Source organism: Pristis pectinata, chromosome 8 (assembly GCF_009764475.1).
Source record: "Pristis pectinata isolate sPriPec2 chromosome 8, sPriPec2.1.pri, whole genome shotgun sequence".
In the NCBI taxonomy this organism is placed as follows: domain Eukaryota; kingdom Metazoa; phylum Chordata; class Chondrichthyes; order Rhinopristiformes; family Pristidae; genus Pristis; species Pristis pectinata.
Genome location: NC_067412.1, coordinates 91165565 through 91185491, shown reverse-complemented (window position 1 = coordinate 91185491; position 19927 = coordinate 91165565). Strand labels below are relative to the sequence as shown.

General features: G+C 42.6%; 1 protein-coding gene across 5 annotated transcripts in view; it reads right to left on the bottom strand.

The window, feature by feature from the left end:
- LOC127573396 (septin-6) overlaps positions 1 to 19927 on the bottom strand; it is a 52561-nt gene that overhangs the window by 18939 nt on the left and 13695 nt on the right. For all 5 annotated transcript variants that reach the window (XM_052021581.1, XM_052021582.1, XM_052021580.1 and 2 more), the window contains exons 3-4: positions 2131 to 2326; positions 225 to 411 (exon numbers count right to left, since the gene is read on the bottom strand). In XM_052021581.1, coding sequence (XP_051877541.1) covers positions 225 to 411; positions 2131 to 2326 — 383 coding nt within the window. The remainder of the gene's footprint in view (positions 1 to 224; positions 412 to 2130; positions 2327 to 19927) is intronic.

The following is a 19927-nucleotide window of genomic DNA, read 5'->3' as shown; positions in this document are numbered from 1 at the left end:
GTCATTGGGCCGAGTACATTTAAAGTTGTGCAAGAGACCAGAATTGAAGCAAATGTCCTAAAAGTTTGTAGAGCAGGAGGCGATAACAGAAACCATGCCAAATGGGACTGACTCATGGAAAGGGGGTACAAGTTTTATCTTTAGCAGTGCCTGAACACTTGCAGTCTTACATTTACAATACATCTTACTACAAGCACAAAGGCTGCTCCTAAGATACACCTCACCTTGCTGTCCAGTTTCTTCATGGTCACCAAATCAAGAGACTTCAGGGAATGGCCAGTGGGGGCGATGAAGTACAAGCAGACGTGGACGCGGCTGTCATGGTAACTGTGCAGCGTACGTTTTATCTTCAGCTCCTCCTGAAGGTAGGCCTCAAACTGAGCATCAATAAACTCAACGATAGACTTGTAGCTGCAGGTACAGAGAGCACAACTTTAAAAGAAAAACTCCTGGCAAACAGGGAAATTATAAAGAAACTTCAGACCAAACATGGAAAAGAGAACTGAACCAACAGTTCAAATTGAATCAAAGGCAATGGTCTGCCAAGGCGGCAAAAATTTTACCCATCCCACTGCCAGGCTGGAGACGAGATGCAACATAGCAGAAGCTGGCAATGGATGGCACAGCCAAAGTGTGGGGCCTAATATAATCAGGGTGGTCCCAAGTCTCCTCTACTGTCAGTTGTGGCTAAATAACAGATGGTATTGTGGGAGGAAGAAATTAAAAGAACATTTTGAGCCACCTCAATATTCAATCTCAAAGCCCATCTCTTCAGCTTTCTGATCAGTACCCCAGCCACAATGTATATACTCATGACTGTGTGGCCAGATTCTGCTAACTCCATCTACAAGTTTGCAGATGATACCACCATAGTAGGCTGCATCTCAAACAGCGATGAGTCGGAGTACAGGAAGGAGGTAGAGAGCTTAGTGACATGGTGTTATGACAACAACCTTTCCCTTAATGTCAACAAAACAAAAGAGCTGGTCATTGACTTCAGGAAAGGGGGCAGTGTACATGCACCTGTCTACATCAACGGTGCTGAGGTCGAGAGGGTTGAGAGCTTCAAGTTCCTGGGAGTGATCACCACCAACAGACTGTCCTGGACAAATCATGTAGATGCTACAGCCAAGAAAGCTCACCAGAGCCTCTACTTCCTCAGGAAGCTGAAGAAATTCTGTATGTCCCCTTTGAAACTCACCAATTTTTAATCGATGCATCCAGATAGGATGCTTTCTACGATGCATCACAGCTTGGTACGGCAACTGCTCTGCCCAGGACCGCAAGCTGCAGAGAGTTGTGGACACAGCCCTGCGCATCACGGAAACCAGCCTCCCCTCCTTGGACTCTATACCTCTCACTGCCTTGGTGAAGCAGCCAGCATAATCAAAGACCCCACCCACCCGGGTCATTCTCTCTCCTCTTCCATTGGCTAGAAGATACAGGAGCTTGAGGGCACAAGCCACCAGGCTCAAGGACAGCTTCTATCCCACAGTGATAAGACTATTGAACAGTTCCCTTATACGATGAGATGGACTCTGACCTCACAATCTACCTTATGACCTTGCACCTTATTATCTACCTGCACCGCACTCTCTGTAGCTGTGACACTTTACTCAGTACTGTTATTTTTTTTTAACCTGTACTACCTCAATGGACTCTGTACTAACTCAATATAACTGCACTGTGTAATGAATTGATCGGTACAATCGGTATGCAAGACAAGTTTTTCCACTGTACCTCAGTACAAGTGACAATAATAAACCAATACCAATTTCTCTTACATTCTGCAACTCAAGCCCAGTAATCCTTCAGTTTTCTTTTAAAAAGGTGTCTTATCTACTAGAGGTGCTACCTGCAAATCTCTTTTGGCCCTCAGAATTATTGCCACGGTCCATTTTCAATATAATTTGGAATTTTGGTACCACTCTCCCTGGATCTGCAGGGATCACTCATTAGCTTTTGTACATTGCATTGAAGTGTACCACTGTTAATCCAGTTCTCCACAAAACTGAAAGTGTGGTACCAGCCAAAGTACACAGAGAAATCCTGAAGAGGCCTTGAGCTAAACTGGTTATCACCAGATTCAATGCAGCAGAACAAATAACATTACAAAATTACGTTTCTGACCTTTCTTCCTTGTTAATCTGGTCCCCAAATCCCACGCTGTTCACAATGGACAGCTTCAGGCGCACATTACTTTCCTGTAGTTCGTAGCTGTTGGATTTTATGTGGACTCCAGGCTGATTGTGTGGAGCTGGATCACTTTCGAACTTGGTGTTGAACAGGGTGTCCATTAAGGTGGACTTTCCAAGACCAGTTTCACCTAAATGCAAGGGTCAAAAGCACTGTTGGACAGAGCAGAACACTCAATAACCAGCCTACCAGATGAACAGTTGGATTAGCATCGTTACACAAGTTGAGCAATGCCATGGCATTTGCCTGTAGTTATCCCATTACACCAAGCAATGGCTTTTTAGAGAACTTTACAATCATGCAATTAAGATAATCCTCAAACAAGAGCTGCACAATTTTATTATTTGCTCCTCCCTACTTCCCCTTTGAAAGAGGAAGTGGATGTGGAGGATAACATTCTCTGGGCTCTTAAAGAGTGAACTCATCCTCATCCAAGAGGATTGAACAAAATGCCTACAAACCTCACTTTACAAATCCTATGCATTACCAAGGGGCACCTGTTGAACATTAAGGTCTAAACATGGATGTAAAATACTCAAAAGTGAAATGAGGTTTACTGGGACTGAGCTAGAATGAAGCAACACTCATGGAGTGCTGTACTGAAGAATTTAAGTTTGGTCTCTCTGAAAGGAATCCTTAAATGTTACAGGGTAAATGTACATACCTGTCCAGAACCTTATGGCACTCTTTTTTGGACACTTATTGGGAGGGTGGTGGGGACAAGGGTGGAGAAGGAACAAATAGGACTAAAATTTCAAAAATAAACTTTACTCAAAATATATAGAAGAAAAACTGCAAAATCCTTTTACATTCTTAGTGTCACTCGGTCAATGCATTCAATAGTATTGACACTTCTTTGTTTAAAAAAAAGCACAGCACCATTGCCACCCCTGGGGTGATACACCCTTTCAATGTCTGAGGGGCTTCCCCACCCAGCTCAGCCCCTCCACGTCCAATAGCCTAAAGGGAACTCAGCCTCAAAGATTATTGAACAAAATGCCTACAAACATAACCTTACAATTGCTGTGCATTACCAAGGGGCATCTGTTGATCATTAAAGTCCCAATAAGGATGTAAAATACTCAAAAGTAACAACCTTGTCACACAGCCCAATGGATTCCACTTGAGATGAGGTTTACTGGGACACTGAGACAGAATGGAGGGGCGTACTCAGGAATTTAAGCCCTTCCCCAGAAGGACTGTGTTGGCTACACCAAGCTTCAGTGCATCCCTCAGTACGTACTCCCGACAGCCTAGAATGTGCCAGCAGCAGCATTCCCTTACGGACCAGAAGACCAACAAGTTTCGGCAGAACAAAAACCACACTGCTTGGCACCTGCCGCACCCCCCCCCCACCCCCCCATTCCCCTCCAACATGAGTGGAACGACAAAATACATTGCTTCCAAGTCAAACTTCTCACATCGAAATGCACGTCTCAGACAGGTGCCCCAGGGACACAGCTTCTCAAATGAAATGGCAAAGCAAGGTATTCCTAGCCGTCTGTGGGAAAACTCCTTAAGGACTTACTGCTGTAAACATCTGACTATGAGAAACTGCACCCAGAACAATTTATAAATAATTATGTGGTTCTGAAAGAGGGATTCACTAAATAAACACAGCTTGTTGCGTGGTATGGAATCATCAGCAGAATCTCTGTTTTTAATGTAAGATGTGGTTAAGGATCCCCTACGGAATAGTGACCACAAAGTATATCCTGAAACTGTTCAAGGGCAAACATCTGGTGTCTACAATCAATGTCCTTAACTTAAAGAAGGGCAAATACATATCCTATCTGACAGTAGGATAGGAGTGAACTGGGAAAATAGGCTCGGGTCCATGAATGAGCAACAGAAGATATTTAAACAGCGAGTTCAAAACCAGGACTGGAGGGCTTCAGTTACAAGGAGAGATTGGATAGGATAGGGCTTTTCTCCCTAGAGTGTAGGAGACTGAGGGGCGACTTCATACAAAGTCATGAGGGAGAATAGATAGGGTGAATAGTCAGTCTTTTTCCAAGGGTAGATGAGTAAAACTAGAGAGCACAGGTTTAAAGTGAGGGTATAAATTTAAAATAAGAGACCTGAGGGGCAAGTCTCTTCTCTTGCTCTCTCTCTCTTCCGCCCCCGCAACCCACACACACAGTGGGTGGTGGGTGTATGGAACGACCTGCCAGAGGAAGTGGTACAGTGGATCTAATGACAACGTTTGAGACACATTTGGACAGGTACATGGACAGGAAAGACTTAGAGGGATATGGACCAAATGCAGGCAACTGGCACTAACTCAGGTAGGCAACTTGGTCAGCACGCACAAGTTGGGCTGACAAGGGTCGTCTCCATTCTGTATAACTAACCCTCAGCAAACATTTATCCAATCAGAAAGAGGGATTCCAGGAAAAAGATGAACCATCCACAAACAACAAAAGGTCAAGGAAAATATGAAAATCAAAGACTACAACATACATGGCAAGACCAAAGGACTGGGAACTTCACAAGAACCAATGAGAGACTAAAAATTAATTAGGAGAGAGAAAGTTGATGAGAAAACTAGAAAGTAATAACAAAACAAATAACAAACTTCTATGGACGTATAGAGGGTAGCTCAGGTAAATGTGGGATCCCTAGAGAGCAAGACTAAGGAATTAATAAATGGGAAATGGCAGACATGTTAAGTCGGTTCTTTGCATCAGTCTTCATAGCACAGAACATTCCAAACACAAAGATTTTCCGATGGCTAGTTTCAAACAATATGAAAACAAAACTTGTGACATTCACTGTCACAAGGGACAGGTTATTGGGGAAAAAATAATGGAACTAAAGATAGACAAGTCACCAGGACCTAATGGTCTGCACCAAAGGGTTTTAAAAGAAACTGCAGAGATAGTGGATGCATGGAAGTTCTGGAAGGGTACCAGCAGATTGGAAAACCACAAATGTTCAAGGGAGAAGGACAAAAAGCAGGTAACTACAGGTCTGTTAACTTGTGTTGTTAGCAAGATGCTAGAATCAATAACTGGGGAAGGAATAGATAGTCTTTTAGAGAAGTAATCAAACCAAGTCAACATTATGTAAAACGGCAAATCATATTTGATAAACTTGGAGTTCAAGAATGTGACAAGCAGAGTCAAGAGAGGAGTCTGTAGCATATTTGGATTTTCAGAAGGCATCTGACATAGTGCCACTTTAAGAGGCTACTGCAAGGAAGTGGGGGCAAGGATGGTTATCACATATAAGTCAGAATTAACCTCTTTTCAGGTTGGAAGAATGACACTAGTAGTGTGCCCCCAAGAATCAGTCTTTGGCCCTCAATGATTAACTATTTATTTTAATATGGAGGGGACAGAGTGCACAATATCAGAGTTTGCCGATGACACAACACTGGATGGCAGGGTGCTCGCGCTGTCCCGAGCACATTAGGACTGCTGCAGGATATAGATGGGTTGAGTAAGTGGGTGAAAATTTAGCAAATAGAGTTTAATTTAGGGAAGTGCAAGGACATCCATTTCAATAAGAGGAATCAAAAGACATCTTCCAAATGAAGATAGTAAATGAGTGAAGTTCAAAGGGATTGAGGTGTTCTTCTGCAGAAATCAAAGGCAACACACAGGTGCAGGAAGTGGTCATCAAATGGCATACTGGCCTTTATTGCAAGAGGGTCCCAGTTTGGAGATAGGGCAGTGGTGTTATAGTTGTACAGGGTGCCAATGAGTCCACACTAGAAGTAATATATGCAGTTTATACCAGCATTTGAAGTAGTCCAAAGAGATTCACTAGGCTAATTTCTGGGATGAGAGAGTGGTCCTATCCTAAGCAGCTAAAAAGAAAATTAGAAGCTGGAGTTGAGAAGAATGAAAGGTAACCTTACTGAAACATACCAGATCCTGAACAGGCGACAGAGTGGATGTCAAGATGTTTCTGCTGGTGGGAGAATTTTGAACAAGTGAATAAAGATATGGGATTAAGGAGCAGTCATTTAAAAGAGGCACATCAGAACTACTTCTGGCAGAGGGCAGTGAAGAGGTGGTGGATAAATTTGTGAAATATTGGGGAACTGGCACAGATGAGATGAGGCAGTTCAGCTACAGTTATATTCAATGGCAGAGTGGGCTCCAGGGGCTGAATGGCCTACTCCAAATGTTCTAACTTAATCCCAAAGCCAATACAGGAAGATACAGGAGCCTGAGGGAACATACCACCAGGCTTAAGGATAGCATCTACCCCACTGTGATAAGACTATTGAACGGTTCCCTTATACAACGAGATGGACTGACCTCTCGATCTACCTTGTTGTGACCTTGCACCTTATTGCACTACACTTTCTCTGTAGCTGTGACACTTTACTCTGTACTGTTATTGTTTTTACCTTATTACCTCAATGCTCTCTGTACTAACTCAATGTAACCGCACTGTGTAATGAATTGACCTGTATGATCAGTATGCAAGACAAGTTTTTCCACTGTACCTTGGTACAAGTAACAATAATAAACCAATACCTAACCTGCCAATGCAACTAAATATCTGGCCACCAATCTTAATGGCACAAGTTAGTGTCAAACCAGAAATAAAAAACAGAAAATGCTGAAAACACTCCGGTTAGGCAGTATCTGTGGAAAGAAAAAGTCTGTTTCAGGCCGATGGCCCTTCAGAATCAGGTCTTTGTGTCATTACGTTGGATCATTCCCCATATATTGGAAACACAAGTGCAGGGCACTGCATCATTTCCACACCGAATCTTGTATTTCCTTATGACACAAAAGCCAAAGCCCATCAGGGGTTTGAGAGCTCTCAGAGCAATCCCATCAGTCCCATTCCCTCAGCTATTTCCCTGCAACCTATTCTCTCACACATCCATTAATATTCACCCCCAATGAGTTTCTCATCACCCCCAGTAGTGGCAATTTTCAGTGACTTTGGGATGTGCTAGGAAACCTACTCAGTCACACAGAAAACAGTCTCCACATGGATAACACTGGAGGTCAACCAAGTACAGATCAAATAGATTCATTTAAAACCCAAGTTCAGACATCATAGCACAAAAAAATAATTTGTGGTTCTTCATTGGCTAGAATAATTTATTCCTCCTGGCATACAGACCAAAGTCTTCAGATGAAACACCAATACTGTCCTGCAAAATTCAAACCCAATTTGAATTTCTATGTGTCCCAAATATTCTACTAACTACAGAAATGGCTGAGACAGTTCCCAGAAACTCAGGCTATTTCACAAGGCAATTAATATGAATGAATATGGTTTGTGCCCTTTTGACCTCAACCTTTGAATCCTACTATCTTCCCATTATAGATTTTAGCCATTTCTTGACTAGGTCCAATGCCCTGGTCTCAAACATTTCCTGACAGCTGCCGGTGACTCTGTAAAGCTGATGCCTCCAATAGATGTTTGCCAAAATGTGAACACCTGTTATACCTCAGGGTATGATGTCCCTCTTCAATACATACACACACACACACACAACTGAACCAGTAACAGTCAGTCAACATGCTGTAGATTACAACAGGATATTGATAGAATGCAGAGCTGGACTGAGAAGTGGCAGATGGAGTTCAAACCTAGAAAAGTGTGAAGTGATACACCTCAGGAGATCGAATTTGAAGGCAGAATACAAGGCTAATTGCAAGACTCTTAGCAGTGTGAAGGAACAGTAGGATCTCAGGGTCCACGTCCATAGATCCTTCAAGGTTGCAGCACAAGTCGATAGGGTTGATAAGGCAGCATATGGTGTGTTAGCCTTCATTAGTTGGGGTATCGAGTTCAAGGGCCATGAGGTAATGTTGCAGCTCTATAGAACTCTGGTCAGACCACACTTGGAGTATTGTGTTCAGTTGAGGTCACCTCATTATGGGAAGGATGTGGAAGCTTTAGAGGGTGCAGAGGAGATTTACCAGGACGCTGCCTGGATTGGACAGCATGTCTTATGAGGATAGGTTGAGTGAGCTAGGGCTTTCTCTTTGGAGAGAAGGATGAGAGATGACTTGATAGAGGTGTACAAGATAAGAGGCATAAATCGAGTGGACAGTCAGAGACTTTTTCCCCCAGAGTGACAATGGCTAACACGAGAGGACATAATTTACAGATGATTGGAGGAAAATACAAGGGGGATGTCAGGGGTAAGTTTTTTTTTAAAAAGAAAAACAGAGCGGTGGGTGCATGGAATGCACTGCCAGCAAAAGGTTGTGGGGGCAGATACATTAGGGACATTTAAGAGACTCTTAGATAGACACAAATGATAGAGAAATGGAGGACAATGTGGGAAGGGTTAGATAGATCTTAGAGCAGGATAAAATGTCAGCACAACATTGTGGGCAGAAGAGCCTGTACTGTGCTGTAATGTTCTATGGTGAGAGCCAGACAGAAGCTAATTTACCCATTGTAATCTTCAATGAAAAATACTTCTACACTATGAAGTGGCAATCTCCAGCAGACAGAAGATAGCACAAATATTTGAGATGGAACAATTTCATTAGTTGCAAGATACAGGCGGCAACATCTTTGCAGTTAATCTTTGAAGTGGCTGAATTTGAGTTGCTCATCACAAACCCTCCTCCTACATTCACAACTGCTGCTGATGGTTTCTCTCGCCCCCAAATCAGTTGTTTGTTGGACAGAAAGTAGTCTCACTGCTTCTAATCTCCCTCCCATCACAAGTGATTCATTTACTGCACCCCCAATATTCACCTGCCCCAAACTTTCGTGCGTCAACGTAAATCTCCCAGTCAACCCCCTCTCCCCCAACACCACTTCCTCCCTCCTACAAACTTTCCATGTATGTCCATTAACAACCCACTAACCTCCACAAGTAAAATTCCCTTCCATCTCGCAGATTCGCTTTCTACGTACAGGTGACCACAGCATTACAGTGGTTCAGGTAATGGAAATTCACCACCGAAAGATTTGAGACACAGAATCTGTGGGGAACAATTCTTTCCCAACTCACATTTCTTGACATGTGGAGATGATGCCACTTTTGGAAATATTTTTTTTTAAGGAATGCAACATCATGACATGGCAGTCACCTGTATTGACAATGAATATTTCCTTCACTGGAACCTAAGTTTCCCCCTTTCTCAAAAGGTTTTAACAGAATCTTTTAACCACCATGCCATTTCCCAACACTACTTCCTGCCAACTTGCCCAAGGCCATGACTCAATTGAGAGCACCCCGGCCTCCCTGGCAGAAGGTTGCGGGTTCCAGTCCTGTTCCATGGGCTTGAACGTGAACCTTACACCAAACCTCCAGTGCAGCCCCACAGAGACTTGCACTGCTGGAGGTGTTGTCCACTGGATGAAACACTAACCCCAAGCCTCTACCCAGATGGGTGTAAAAGATCCCACAATACTTTCAAAGAGCAGCAGGGGAGTTATACCTGCACCTTGGTTAACATTTACTACATAACCAACATCACTTAAAAGAGATCATCCGATTACTTTTGCACCACTATTTGTGCACGTTTGCTGTTGTGAATTGGCTGTTATGTTAATTACAACATTCACTACACCACTGAAGAACATAACTGACCATAAAGCACCCCAGGATGTTCCAAAAGTGTTGTGAAAGGAGCCATGGAAATGCAAATCCTTCTTTTCAATGATCAGTTATTCAACAGTCCCATCCTCACCTGCCTTCCACCCCCCACCCTCTGCTTTCAGATCTGTAATCTACAACACAGCCATGCACACTGGCCCCTCCCCACTTTTCAAAACATCCGTGTAGTGATTTATTTAATTGCTCTCAATCCCTGGGCTTTCCAACGACAGTGCCCTCTTATCCCTGAAGAAAGGTTTGGGGGGAAAAAAAAGAGGAAAAAATATTGCAGGGATACAAGAGGCAGAAAGCAAGTCCTTCGAAGAGCAGGCACAGACTCAATGAGCTGACAGGCTGCCCCACTGTGGTAAACCATTAAATAACCCCATAAGAGCTTTGGAAGTAACGCAAGCAAGCGCAAATTCTAGACATTCATCTGACCACTACATCAGTGATACAGGGCTGTAACTTTTTCCTCCCAAATGTTTCATTGTTTTTTCTGAACTCATTAATAGTAAGTAAATCATTAAGTCTTCACAGGTGCTGGTGTGGAATTGTGGACTTTTCTGGTTTGCAATGTTCTGGTTATACACGCGGGATAAGCTCGGTTCCTGCACTTGCCAGCTCTCCCTTCAGAAAGTGATGAGTCTTGTGGCAAATTGAAGTCAATTGCAGCATGCCAAATTGTGAGCAGAGCAAAGGAGAGGTCCTGGGACCCAACTGATCAAATGACAATGACGAAGATCCCATGCCTGGCCAAGCCCCCAAATCCCAAGGCAAGAAACCCAGTGGAAAACAAGAGAGTATTACATGTATTAGTCCATTATAGTTTCCATTCCAGAAACATTGATTAAAAAAAATAAAATCCCACACAAGATTTTATTCCAATACACAACAGTAACTGCTGGTTCATTTATATTCACCCCAGTCCCTGCTTTTCCCACCTCTCTCCTTCCATGCTGGTTGGAACATGTTTATTTCAGTAGGACAGCTTCTGCACAAAACGTGCGAGAAATTTTTTCACAGAAAGCAGTGTCTTCGAAATAAAGTTTAGGAGCCCAAATTCTGCAGAACGTATACATTAGAGAACAAACTTCTGCAGTTAGGCTGCCCGAGTTATGTTACAGATGAATCCACTGTTTCCAAGGCCAAAGAAAAATAAAATCGCACTCTGTACCCAGCAAAAAGGTTCACTCCAAACCAGCAACTTACACTTGAAACCAAGTAAAAGCAAAGAAAATTCTAGAGAGAAGACACAGCTGAACTCAGAATACAGGCAAGATTACCCAAAACACGATGTCAGTTAAGAGAGACAGGGTGGTGTTTAAGGCCAGCTTTAACACAGCTGTTATGCATCAGGCCTGAACAACAAAAAAGTTAATTTTTTTTTAATGTATTTAAACAGCTGCCAAGCATTTCTGCCAGTCTGCAGAAGTTTAAGCCATGTTCTTTAATTGTATCATATATTAAGGAAGATTTGTATAACATTTTTCACATTTCAAATGTGACATTACAGAGCATTTTACAATCAAATGCTCACAGCACAAGTCATTTCGGTAAGAAACAATTCGCCCACAGGAAACCCTCCACAAAAAGCAAGTGGCTGAAGAAAATGTCAAGCCAGACTAAATACTGGCCAAAATCCTAAAGAGAACTCCATTTTTCTACTTTAAAACAGTTCCTTGGGATCATTCACATTTAGCCAAGAGGCTCAGTTTAATGTTTCTTCCAAAACACAACACCTCTGGCAACGTGGTGTTCTGTCTAGAGTGCCAGCCTACAATTTTGTACTCAAGACTCCTGAATGGGACTTGAACTCTGAACCTTCTGAATCAGAGGCTCGATTGCTGCCAACCAAGCCACAGCTGACACACAGCATTCTGCTGACTTGTGGGTTAAGAGTCTCTGGGACAAACAGGTAACAGCCTGAGGACTTGGCATCAAGGCATCTTCCTTTTATTTTCCCAGACTTCTATTCACAGCGGAGAGCATTCAAACATGCTGGACCAAATCCACGGTTCTCGTTTGTATTTTTTTTAAATTCAAGATTCTGTTCCTTCTGGGAAAAACTGATTTCCTTTTTTTTTGATATATATAAACAGATGCCCAACAAAGGCTCTTCAGAGCAAGAGGATGGGCAAAATGGTAGAGACGGCCAATGACTACGTGGATCGAATAGCAAAGGGGACAGTGGAGAAGGCTGTGTTATTGGGTGCCAGCTACACACACACAAGCCAGACTTTGTGTGTTCAACACCATGTTGCGAACAGGGCACAGAGCTGCACTTGTGTTCAAAGCCTGAAAACTTTCATAGACTGCACTCAGCACAGAATGAAACGGAGAAGTTAGCTGATGAAACCTGGTTGGGGCGGGGGACAAAAAAACGAGGTGGACAGAAAAAAACTGGGTCAATTGCTAGAAATCAGAGCCAAAAACAGTTACAGGCATTTGAGTCATGATCATGATAGCTGAGGTTTCAGCTGATGAATTTTTATTTAAAAAAAGTTAAAAACAGGGAAGAATGAATTGCATTCTTTAATTCAATCATTCAGAATCAGTTCTGCTCAACAGGGGTAGTCGCTCATCACTACCCACACAGAACCCGCTACAAACATCTCAGTTCTTGGAAACTGTTTAATGGCAAAAGGACAAGGAATGAGTACAGCAGAAACTGTGCGCTGACAGCCTGATCTACAATCCTGGTCCATTCAGCTAGAAGAGCAGAGATACAGCAGCCATTTCAAACCCACCAGGTAATACATCCTCTGGGGGACTTGTTCAACCAAGAGGGATTGCCAATGAATAGACTTGCAGTCCTTGCCAGCAATGTCTCCACACCAGTGAATACAATTTGGTCAGAGTGCTGCATTTTTGGCAGCCAGCTAGCTCTCAAAATATAAATAATAAATATGTACATGTTGCCCCGAGCTAAATAAATCCATTAGTCTCAAGAGTGAATCACTGCCCATAGCAGACATCAGAAGCAAGCACTCTCAGCTTCCAATCAACACAACTAGAGCAATAACTCACAAGCAGGTTTCATCGAGGTTGAACACAAGGACACCCATTGATCATAGGGTACAAGGAACGTTTATGAAAACATTCTAACACAACCCTTAACAGCTTCAAAATTAACCCTCAACCTTACAGAGGTAAAAGCTAGTGGAGCTGTTACCTCCCAGGGCCAGAGAGACTGGTTTGTTCCTGATCTCTGGTGCTGTCTGTGTGGAATTTGCATGTTCTCCCTGTGACTGTGTGGGTTTCCTCCCACATTCCAAAGACATGCAGGTTGGTAGGTTGATTGGCCACTGTATATTGCCCCTGGTGTGCAGGTGAGGTAGCACCTGGGGAGAGCTGATGAGAAGGTGGCAAGAATAAAAGTGGGATTAATGCAGGATTGGTGCGAGCAGGTAAGTATGGAGCCAGTGGGCTGAAGGACCCATGTGCTGTATCTCTATGACTTATCACTCGACAGTAATAGATACTGTCCCTTGTAGGAACTTAATATTATGCAGGCTTTTAATTTGTTAGATTGTGGATCACAGTTTCTTAGATAAAATTGTTCATGACACGATTGTTCTTCAGCAACGAACCGAAACACTGACCCTCCAGCACTCTGCTGTGCCACCATAACATTGGGAGTGGATCGTTACACAAGTTTGCTTGCAAAAGCACAAGGCATTAAATGGTTCCCCGGTTCACAGACTATCCCACTCTCACCAGTGCTCACCATCCCTTATCACACAGGTTACAGACAAAAAATGGGCAGCTGGAGGAAGTGTCGGTGGGGAAACTGTTTCAATTATTCAAGTTTCAAGGTTTAGTTTTTGAAGATACATTTTACTGCAACTAAACATTGATCCAGAGAAACAAAGGACTGCAGATGCTGGAATCCAGATTAAAAAAAACACAAGATGCTGGGAGGAACTCAGCAGGCCAGGCAGCATTCGTGGAGAAAAGCAGGCGGTCAACGTTTCGGGTCAGGACCCTTCTTCAGGAGAAGGGGAGGCCCAATATAGAGGGGGGAAAGCAGAGCAGTGATAGGTGGACAAAAGAGGGGAGGTGGGGTGGGAACAGGTTGGTGATAGGCAGGTGCGGGGGAGGAGAGGAGAGGAGAGCAGATCTGCTGGAGATGGTTCAAAGATTAAAAGCTATGGAGACTAGTCACCCCATTTTTGGGGGGGGGGGTGCAGAGAAGAAAAAGGGAAGAGATAGGCAAGAAGAGATAGGAAAGGAAAAAGAAGAGGCAGGCATGGTGGGGGGGGGGGGTGGGGGTGGGTTTGGTTTACATAAAAGGGGGAGAATTCGATGTTCATGCCGTTAGGCTGTAAGGTCCCAAGATGGAAAACAAGGCAGTGTTCCTCCAGCTACAGTCTAATGACATGAATATCAAATTCTCCCACTAAGTAAACCAAACATTCCCCCCCCATGCCTCTTTTCTTCCCTAGCCTTTCTCCTCGCCTATTTCTGGCCCCCCCCCACCCCCACCCCAGGGGCACCTGCCTCCATACCTTTGAGTCATCCCCTGGTGGATCTGCTCTCCCCTCACACCTGCCTATCACTATCTCTTACCTCCATCTATCTATCACCACCTTGTACCCACCCCGCCTCCCCTCTTTTGTCCACCCATCTCTGCTTCCCCCCACCCCCCCTTCTATATTGGGCTTCTCCTTTTCTTCAGGACCGAAGACAGGAAGAGTCCTGACCCAAAATGTTCTCCACAGATGCTGCCTGGCCTGTGGAGTTCCTCCAGCATCTTGTTTTTTCCGTAAACATTGATCCACCCATGCACACTAGCTAATGTAATGACTTCTAAGTGTTCAAAATATCAGTTAGACTATGTAATGATTCATCATTTGGAGACAGACTTTGCAATGATCCACCACTTGAATTCCAAAGATGTGTGAAATCAGCACCAGGTAGTCCAGGTGACACTTGGTATTATTCTGGGCTCTGCCCCATTTTGCCTAATATTCCATTGCAAACTCCCTCATGCTACTAATTACCTATTGCTTGCAACACCTAAATCATCTTTACACCTTTAAAATGGACTTTTTAAGAATGAAAATTGAGAAATTGGTGGAAAAAATTCAGGTTCCAAAATCCCAAATGTGGGTAGAGAGGACTCAATTTTGAGCATCATTGAACTCAATCAAAATGATTAACAAAAAAAAAATGATCAAGTTTGAGGGTCAATCCAAGCCATAAATTACAATACTTTACACAATGCAAGAACAGAATCAAGTATAAAATGGATAAGATGGTGAAACAAGTTAATATTGAACATGTTTATTAAGTTGCCAACAACATAACTATCATTATGTTGGAGTAATAAAAAATGGAAGTTATGCACAAGGGAACTATTGAAATATTGGGTTTCAGTCAAGCAAGATTTGTGACATGCAAGGACCCAAATTTTGATCAGTCTAATCAGCAGAATCTCCTTTCTCTGGGAAGAGGATAAAACACGGAGCTTTACAGAATGAAGGATATTGCCTCGTCAGTTGTTCCCAATGATCCAGGTCCACTTTAAACAAAATCCAAAAGGGTGTTTTTTTTTCCCTTAAAGCAGAAAATCATTACGTCTTTAAAAATAAGAGTGAAAGGACACATTAAAACAAAGTTTTATACCATCCTTAGAGGATGAAACCTGGCTCCAATTCAGCTTCCAGTATGCAGTCCCCACTGCTGGGTTGGGTGCAGATGAAACAGTTGGAACCCTGCCTGTATTCTGTTCTCATTGGGTTCTGTGGTCCTGTGTTAAAGTCAATAGCACCTGTGTTTTCAGGTATTTCTTATCAAGAGGCCTAAACCAGTCGAAGGCATGGAGGCTGATGCTGAACGACAAGGACTGGGAAGGACTGCAGGCAATTAACAAAAGTTGGAAGGGTCCCCTTCAATAACCTTTGAATATAGAGGAGCAGAGCTGATGACATAAGAATTTTTTTTTAAATTGAAGAACTCAGTCCAGTTTTTTTTTTGAAGTTTTTGGTTTGCTTTTGTTTAATATTATACTTATTTTTGATTTGGGGGTTTCTCTTCATATAATTAGATTTCTTTTCAATTTTTTTCCCCATCATGTACACTTAACAAGACTGCAGGAGGTCTAGATTACATACTTTACTCCTTGCGAGTATAAATATTAACTTACTATTGTTATCCCGATCTCTTTGTGTCATATGATCATTAATGTTATGTACATCAAATTGAAATTCAATAAAAAGATTGAAGAAAGAAAGAAAAGTTGGAAGGGGGGAACATTTCAGCTGTTTAGAGGTTGGGGAAGTTCAGGGGTTAAGTGAAAGGCAATACAGGTCAGCAAGTCAAAAGACGAATGTGATAGAGGTCTCAGAGGATAGGATTGAACGGGGATCGAAGTAGCCGTTGGGCAGTCAAGGATGTCATTAGGAGAGAGATTGGAGGAGATGCAAGGAGAGACTTGGCAAAATCCACAGCATCACCATGGTGGCTCATCCAGTCAGTAAAAGAAATAGAACGGCACAAATATATGAACACAGCCAGGGACGCAAATAAATTAATTCTCTGGAAAAGTTTATAAAGATGTTCACGAACAAAAGCCAGCTAATCGTTTTTTTTAAAACGTGTACAGAGGCCCCAGATGCGTTAGCAGTAGAATCACAATTTACCATCAATGCCAAACAAAAAGGCTATTCAGATGTTCTCCTGAATGATGAGTTAACCATTTGGGTTGATTTCACGTCACACTGAACTACTTCGAGTTCTCTGGATTAAAATTTCAACCTGTTACCAAAGCGGCGGAAAACCCCATGTTTGGAATAAGTTCCGACTTGCTGCTTCCCAGAGTCTTGCCTCATTTCCACCCCCCCCCCCCCCCCTTATAATTAAACACAACAGAAGTGGAACTAGATACTGACTCAGAAGCTTCCTCATTTGAGCAACTCACTGCAGCATTCACAGGAGTCACATCTTTCAGTGACATAATTAGAAGTTTCACAAAGCAGAACCATGTGAACAAGCCAAATGTACATCCCCACAACACTAAAACAACAATTCCAGAAGCCCCACTACAGACTGTCCAGTTCTAAATTTGGATTATCCAAAATATTTTGAATTCAAAAGACCTGCATTTATGGGAAACCTTTTACACTCTTGGGACTTCCCAAAGTACCCAATAGACAATGAAGTTGCAGTATCTGATAATGTCCCTCTCTCAGCCAGCTACCCACTTCTGGCACTGCCCCAGTGAATGTACAACCTCTAGATTTCACCGCAAACAAGCTGTTCACTGCTTGGCACTCAGTTCTTTACACATTCAGGGTATCTATGTCTAGAATACTATTAGCTTGTTTTTGTTCTCGAATGCCTTATGAACTTCCAGGGAATTTGTATATTTGTATCCCAACACATTTTGTACCATTCATAGAACACTACAGCACAGCACAGGCCCTTCGACCCACAATGTTGTGCCGACATTTTATCTTGCTCCAAGGTCTATCTAACCCTTCCCTCCCACATAACCCCCTATTTTTCTATCATTCATGTGTTTATCCAAGAGTATCTTAAATGTCCCTAATGTATCTGCCCCCACAACCTCTGCCGGCAGTGCATTCCACACACCCACCACTCTGTAAAAAAAAACTTACCTCTGACATCCCCCTTATACCTTCCCCCAATCACCTTATCTTGTACACCTCTATCAGTTCTTTCCACAGCTCATTTTCCCATTACACCTTTAAAACACCATGCCATAATAAACCAATACCATCTCTCTCCACTCTAAAACATATCTGTCACCTATTTGGGCATTCTGCAAACCTTTATTATGTACTCCCACAGTCCGAAAATATAGCTCATCAGACATTTACTTATCTGGCTACTTCCGATAGCAAACTCCTAATGCACATCCCTGGTTCAAACTAATCGCTTCCAACTCACTAGATCATGTATTATCCATCAATTCCAACCCTCTGCTTCCTGTCCCCCACCACCATGCTTTATTCATTCTCCTGTTTAATTTAATTACATCTGAGTAAGACAGCTCAGCCACAAGGAAAAATTCAGAAGTCAGCTGGGGAAATACAGATACAGCTTGCTTTCAACAAATTTCACAGCAGCTGCTTCATTTGCCAATTTCTGCTCCATTCCACACATCTTTAAATGGTCATTAATAATTCCATAGATTGATGAATTAGCCCAGTTACCCTATTTCTTTCCCTTCATGCAGAGCCGTGATAGTCACTACTCTTCAGACCAATACAAGTTGCACATCATTATAACGTGTGATTTGAGCCCCGCTCTCTCCGTCCAACATGAAGTGATCCACTTTTCTATTAGCTAGCTCTGCTATTTTCTAAAACGCCTTCTCTGGGACACCTACATTTTCACTTCTGCATCACTTGCAATTACCATCAAAACGTACCTTCACTACATTCCAGCCACAACCCACATCCCCGAGCCCACTGGTCTACACTTATTGTTTCCCCTTTTAATGAAATTATTTTATCTTTTGCATTATGCAAGATTAAGCATTTTCTTTTAACCCATCTTTCACTTCCTCACTGGAAGACACAGGATTTCTTTAATATTAGTAGGCCTTATTTACTATTCACCTTTGTTTCCTTTTAGCTCTGACCCTTCATTTTCTCAAAGCTCTTGTTTAATGCAGACTATTTTGCCTCTGTTTGGGGCTCTTGCATTTGATTATTCCCATCTTGTTTGGCTTACTTTTTGGGTCAATTCCACAGCTCATAAAGCCCACCCCCAAGTCTATTACCCTTTTCTATTTTCACCATGAATCCATCCTAGTTACTACATCCCAATTTGTTGGCCACACTCACATCAATTACATTTGTCCCACATTCATTTCCCCACTACCCCAAATTTAAGCATGCAAGGTATCTAGCCATGTTGGACTAGAAACAAAAGAGGCTGTCTGAGCCATTATATTCAAAAAAACTAGCATCAGTGCATCAAAACTTCAGCTGTGATTTCATTTTTGTTTTGACTGTCTAGGTTTAACATTCAGGTATTGGAGTATTTCTTAAGTGGCACAAGAATGAGAACGAAAAAGGTTCAAGTGATCAGCTGCATGGATCTTTACAAATTTCCCTCCCCATCCACAAAAAAGTCCACGAAACGTTGACTTATCTTAGCACTGGAATACACAAGGTAAAAAGGTGATGCTTTTGTAGAGAGCTTTTGTTAGTCTAGAGTAAAGGGCACTGAACCTCAGGAGAGAACGAGCCTGAAGCAGATACAGTGAAGATTCGGACAACACCTGAGCTTTGAAGCATTTAATTGGAGGATAAGCTGAATAAACTTGAGTGCAGTGAGCAGTGATCCAATTGAGACAAATTAAAATGGTAAAAAAAGTGGGGGTTTGATAGGGTAGACACTAGGGGCCACACTTTTAAAATTACTGCAAGACCACTAAGAGTTGAAGTCAGGAAGAAACATTCTGCCTTGTTACAAGGGCGTGGAATTCCCTTCAACTTCACCATTCCCCATTATCATTTCCCAGTCTGTTGCTCCCAACAGGATGGATACCAAAGTTCATCTTCAAACAATTCCTCATTTTTGAGCAGGTCAAATCTAAACAGCCTTTCACGCAGAGCTTTGCCAAAGGCATTTTGGAAAGCCAGGCTTACTACATCAGAGGCTTCTTCAACCGTGCCATTTCCTCAACCAAAGCAGCTATGGAGGGTGGGGTCTGCAGAGGGTGGGCATGACTGGATTATCCTTCTAGGATCTGAAAATTCCCACTTGCAGCACCTGTACAAAGCATTAATTGTACCTGCATGCAACTTGAAGTGAAGCAGCAAAGGCCACACAACACATTCAACTCTACCTTCAACAAATGCCATTTTATTCACTGTGCACCAACACTAATATTTAAGTATTCTCTTTGGATATTCATTAGGTCTATTCCACTGCTCCCTTCACACAGCAACTCCTGTCTATCTGACAAACTTAGAAGCACATTACAAAACTCCTCCATCAAACGAATGTGTTTCAGTGGCGCATTTATAAAGCATCCTTCACAAAACATCAATGAAAGATGCTTTATAAATGCTTTTCCCTCACTTTCATTGCATCCTACCAAACAATGGGCTCTTTCAACTGCCATTCCCACCCTGCAAGCATTCACATTGCCTTTTATCCCGCCTGGATCAAATCAGGAGATCTTCAGATGTTCAAATGGCAGACACT